The sequence below is a fragment of the Mandrillus leucophaeus genome, unplaced genomic scaffold (assembly GCF_000951045.1).
Source record: "Mandrillus leucophaeus isolate KB7577 unplaced genomic scaffold, Mleu.le_1.0 Scaffold37, whole genome shotgun sequence".
Classification (NCBI taxonomy): domain Eukaryota; kingdom Metazoa; phylum Chordata; class Mammalia; order Primates; family Cercopithecidae; genus Mandrillus; species Mandrillus leucophaeus.
In genome coordinates, this window is record NW_012103920.1 from 6,333,680 (window position 1) to 6,339,518 (window position 5,839).

At 43.0% G+C, this 5,839-nt stretch overlaps 1 protein-coding gene across 1 annotated transcript in view; it reads left to right on the plus strand.

Moving 5' to 3' along the window:
• The window catches only part of ADAMTS18 (ADAM metallopeptidase with thrombospondin type 1 motif, 18), a 189,017-nt gene extending 183,178 nt beyond the window's left edge, over positions 1 to 5,839 (plus strand). The window contains exon 21 of the mRNA XM_011990123.1: positions 4,925 to 5,839. Coding sequence (XP_011845513.1) covers positions 4,925 to 5,040 — 116 coding nt within the window. The 3' untranslated portion in view covers positions 5,041 to 5,839. The remainder of the gene's footprint in view (positions 1 to 4,924) is intronic.

The following is a 5,839-nucleotide window of genomic DNA, read 5'->3' on the forward strand; positions in this document are numbered from 1 at the left end:
TTTAACTGGAAGGTAGCCATGTTCATTTTCTTAATATATTGACCACAGCTGCTTTAGTGCTGCAAAGGCAGGGACAAGTACTTGCAACAGAGGCCGCATGCCTATACAGCCTGAAATATTTACTATCTTGCCCTTTACAGGAAAAGTTTATTTAGATTATTTGATAACAAGACTTGCCCTCAAATTTTAATTGAGACAGAACTACAGTCAATTATAAGGCATATGTACATTTTTCTTTAATGCAGTAACTTTAAAATAAGAAAAATCCATTTAAAGGGCTACATTTTTCCCTGGTTTTTTCCTTTTGATGGCTATCTGGAAAAAAAGACAGTTGAGTTGTCTAATCACCGACTTCTAAGAAACACCCACTCTACCATGCCAACTCCAAATGTGGTTCCAGAGCTGTCTCTGACCATTTTTTTCTGTCCCAGTTTTGAACTATGTCCTCCAGGACTGCAGCTGCACAGATTGTCTGGAATTCTTTAAATTGTGTGATTAAGTCCCTAGCTGTGTCTGTATTTGTTTCTGCATTCTTAGAGCAGCTTCTGTATTTCTGGAGCTTCTCTTCTTTATGAGTCACTTAACTGGGAGACACACACACTCTTGGGCTAGATAGATAGCATTTGCCTAAAACCCTTCTAATCAGATCAAAGGGATCACACTTGTTAGGATAGATGCTATGGACTGTAAGCACATGTGCCTGGCTCCAGCCAATCTGTTTCATCAGCAGGCATCTTGGTAATGTCATGAAGCATGGGAATTCCTTCTGTTTGATGTCACTGACCTCAGCAGAGTGTTTGACTCCTTCCTCTTCTCTCTCCTGCAGTGCACAGTCACCTGTGGGGGAGGGGTCCAGACCCGGTCAGTCCATTGTGTTCAGCAAGGCCGGCCTTCCTCAAGTTGTCTGCTCCATCAGAAACCTCCGGTGCTACGAGCCTGTAATACCAACTTCTGTCCAGCTCCTGAAAAGAGAGGTAAAAGGCACCATGCTCCAGTGAACTGTACTAGTCTCTAGATAACTTTTTCAAAGCCTACTTTGTTGGTGGTACAGTCTGTGGCATGGGTGAGCCATTCACCCGAAGTCTGTGTGACAGTGCTCCCTGGAGTTGTATAAGGCACCACTTTGGGGAAGTTCCCGTCCAAATGATCTTTTGGAGACAGTCTCACTCACTGTCACACAGGCGGGAGTACACAGCTCACTGTAACCTCCGCCTCCCGGGTTCAAGTGATTCTCCTGCCTCTGCCTCCTGAGTACCTGGGATTATGGGTGTGTACCACCACGCCTGGCTAATTTTTTTATTTTTAGTAGAGACAGGGTTTCACCATGTTGCCCAGGCTCGTCTCGAACTCCTGATCTCAAGTGCTGGGATTAGAGTCACAAGCCATGTGCCCAGCCTATCCTAGTGATCTTGTTTGCATGGGTCTGAAGGGAATATTTAATTGCCACAATAATGCTTTTTAACCATTACTAATTTGAAAATGGGAACATAAAGGTGAACAAGAATAGCCCTCAGGGAGCTCATATTTTAATGGAGGAGACAATTACAATCCATACATAAAGATTTTCATATTTGCTGAATATATAAAACAATTCAGAAATCAAAATAGTCATCAGTGAATATGTACTGCCCTAGGACTATACCTAAATATTTTCTTAAAGTTAGTTCAGGTAAAGTGCAATGAATACTCACAGGAAAATGGAAAGTCTGAGTAAACTGTACCATTCTTCACTGTTTAATCTGACAAATGCCAGGAAATATTTTTCAGCCTAATATGCTTGCCTCGTGCTAAAGAATCTTGCACAAGACCAAAAAAAAACTAGCTCTGTAGCAGTTACTCAGAGCCAGATCATCCTAGTCCATGCTGGGATACTGCATAGGGAAGAAATGAGCAAGTGGTCACGTTCTTCCAGACTCTGTCCTCCTTTCTTCACTATCAGTGATTTCTCATTTCCACCCTTAATTGCCAGAGATTCAGCCTATTCAGCCGAGAAGGCCACCAGCACCCCCAACGACAATGGCCGATTATGAAATTGCCCAACAGTATCGGGAGAGTCAACATGCACATATGGCCCGGGGAGGCCATTTGTCTTATTATTTTTTGCTCACCCAGCACCTAATACCACATTGGGCACAAAATAGGTGCTCAATAAGTCTTAAATGAATACATGCATGAGTGTATGGCTACATGAAAGATCGTGTGCAAAGTGCTGTGAGGTCCTTGAAGTCACCAAGCACCTTGTATACCTCCAGCACTTTTCTAGGAATGAAAGAATAGAGGTGGGTCGTGTTCTTAAAAGAAAGCTACAACAACAAATAAGTGGTGGAGTATTCACAGTGTTACAGTGATGGTCGATTCCACCTGTGGTGCTGGAATGAGGGGAGTTATAGGGTGCATACGAGAAACAGCTTATTAAAAGACGAGCTTGGCTGGGTGCATCACCTGAGGTCAGGAGTTTGAGACCAGCCTGGCTAACATGGTGAAACCCAGTCTCTACTAAGAATATAAAAAGTAGCTGGGTGTGGTAGCAGGCAGCTGTAGTCCTCGCTACTGGGGAGGTGGGAGGATCTCTTGAACAGTGCTGGGATTAGAGTCACAAGCCATGTGCCCAGCCTATCCTAGTGATCTTGTTTGCATGGGTCTGAAGGGAATATTTAATTGCCACAATAGTGCTTTTTAACCATTACTAATTTGAAAATGGGAACATAAAGATGAACAAGAATAGCCCTCAGGGAGCTCATATTTTAATGGAGGAGACAATTACAATCCGTACATAAAGATTTTCATATTTGTTGAATATATAAAACAATTCAGAAATCAAAATAGTCATCAGTGAATATGTACTGCCCTAGGACTATACCTAAATATTTTCTTAAAGTTAGTTCAGGTAAAGTGCAATGAATACTCACAGGAAAATGGAAAGTCTGAGTAAACTGTACCATTCTTCACTGTTTATTTTTCAGCCTAATATGCTTGCCTCGTGCTAAAGAATCTTGCACAAGACCAAAAAAAAACTAGCTCTGTAGCAGTTACTCAGAGCCAGATCATCCTAGTCCATGCTGGGATACTGCATAGGGAAGAAATGAGCAAGTGGTCATGTTCTTCCAGACTCTGTCCTCCTTTCTTCACTGTCAGTGATTTCTCATTTCCACCCTTAATTGCCAGAGATTCAGCCTATTCAGCCTAGAAGGCCACCAGCACCCCCAACGACAATGGCCGATTATGAAATTGCCCAACAATAAAGGGAGAGTCAACATGCTCATATGGCCCAAGGAAGCCATTTGTCTTATTATTTTTTGCTCACCCAGCACCTAATGCCACATTGGGCACAAAATAGGTGCTCAGTAAGTCTTAAATGAATACATGCATGATGTATGGCTACATGAAAGATCGTGTGCAAAGTGCTGTGAGGTCCTCGAAGCCACCAAGCACCTTGTATACCTCCAGCACTTTTCTAGGAATGAAAGAATAGAGGTGGGTCCTGTTCTTAAAAGAAAGCTACAATAACAAGTAAGTGGTGGAGTATTCACAGTGTTACAGTGATGGTCAATTCTACCTGTGGTGCTGGAATGAGGGGAGTCATAGGGTGCATATGAGAAACAGCTTGTTAAAAGACGAGCTTGGCTGGGTGCATCACCTGAGGTCAGGAGTTTGAGACCAGCCTGGCTAACATGGTGAAACCCAGTCTCTACTAAGAATACAAAAATTATCTGGGCTTGGTGGTGGGTGCCTGTAATCCCAGCTACCCAGGAGAACCATTTGAACACATGAGGCAGAGGATGCAGTGAGCTGAGATTATGCCATTGCACTCCGGCCTGGGCAACAAGAGCAAAATTCCTTCTCAAACAAAACAGTAAAATGACTGGGCCCTTGCTCCTAAAACATGTACTTATGTTCACATGCATTTTCTATCTCCTGAGGCCCATCTGAGTAAGAGTTCCTGATGTACAGTGAAAAAATCACATCTGTCCTGTTCATTGAACAACTAAAGAAATTAGCAAGGACTGGTGTTGACTTAATTTACTTGCAAACTGGTTGAGACTGACTTAAACCTACACAGAATGTTGGAGACCCAGCTTTTTTAGTTAATCTCAACCCATTTGCAGGCATATCAGGTGGCTTGACTCCCAATATATCGGGCTCCTTGCTCCTGGAATTATAGTTCATGGACCAGCAGCACACCCTCCCTTAATGCTCCCCTCTGACAGCCCTTCTGAATCAGAACCAGTGGTTTAACAAAATCCTTAGAGGAGATTCCTAAAGCACTGTTTTAGGGTATTTCCCTGGACACTCAATTCAGTGGTAGCTCCCAGACTACACAGAGAGGATCAGACATTGATCTTGGATTGGATGTAACATTTGTTAAAAACAAATCATTTAATTTTGCTAATGGTCAGTCTTTTCTTGGCATCTAAATCCTGCCCCTACCACACTCCCCTACCAAAGTCCCAATGTTTAAAGGGAAGAACCACATGTGGGCCCAAGACCTTTGTTCTGTAGGCCCTCACCTTAAGAAAAAGGTGCTATGTTAATATTAATAAATCATAATATGCAAATCACCAAAGGTTGGGCGCAGTGGCTCACACCTGTAATCCCAGTACTTTGGCAGGCCGAGGCAGGCAGATCACTTGAGCTCAGGAATTCCAGACCAGCCTGGTCAGCATGGTGGAAAACCCTGTCTCTACTAAAAAATACAAAAACTAGCTACAAAAACTAGCCGGGCTTGGTGGCACATGCCTATAATCCCAGCTACTTGGGAGGTTTAGGCAGGAGAATCGCTTGAACCTGGGGAGCAGAGGTTGCAGTGAGCCGAGATCACACCACTGCACTCCAGCCTGGGTGACAGAGTGAGACTCCATCTCAAAAAATAAACAAACAGGACAGACACCCTAGCCAACATGCTAAATGTATTTTCTTATTTTAGAGGATCCATCCTGTGTAGATTTCTTCAACTGGTGTCACCTAGTTCCTCAGCATGGTGTCTGCAACCACAAGTTTTATGGAAAACAATGCTGCAAGTCATGCACAAGGAAGATCTGATCTTGGTGTCCTCGCCAACATCTTAGGGCCAGGGGCTTACCTTTCAACCTCTGGAGAGACCAGCTGCCTTTGAGACCAGGAGCTGAGTACTGAGAACCATTTGTGAGCTGCGGCTGTGATGAAGGAGCCTGCTCTGAGGAACAGACAGTTTGCCACCAGGCTCCTATTTCAATTCCCTGAAGCACATGGTACTCTGAAGCACTTGAAAATGGGAAGCGATGACAAATCTGACTTTTAAAAAATCTTTGATTTGCACTGTTATATGCAAGAAGTGGTGAATCACACTGAGATATGTCGATCTGGGAAAAGACCCCCTTTGAATTTCAAAGGGTTCAAGGGCAAAGACATCTGTTTTAAAAAGGTCCTTTATGACTTCAGGTTAAAGACTGAGACTCAGAACTTTCAAATCCGGATGGAATACCTTGCCTAACTGTTGCGTGGAGTTCACAGTTTGACTAACCCTGTGAACACCCAAGCCAGGAGTTCTATGAGAAGCCAAATGGTGCTCGCAATTGCGCTTGCTGCTGGACTGGCAAGCTTCATGTTATGTTTATTTGGTGTGTGTGTGTCTTTATTATTTTGTTTAAACTATATTCTGCTTATAGAGAGTCTCTAAGACTAAAATTAACAACTTGAAAAGTATTCCAAGGAATATTATGAAAATAGGGCAACATGGACTGTTTTAAGATCTCCATGTAATTGAAATTCATGCAAGAAAACAACTCATATAAAAGATAAATATGGATGCCCTTCACATGTTATCAACCTCGTAACTTTTGGTGCTTGCTGAATCAGTCCA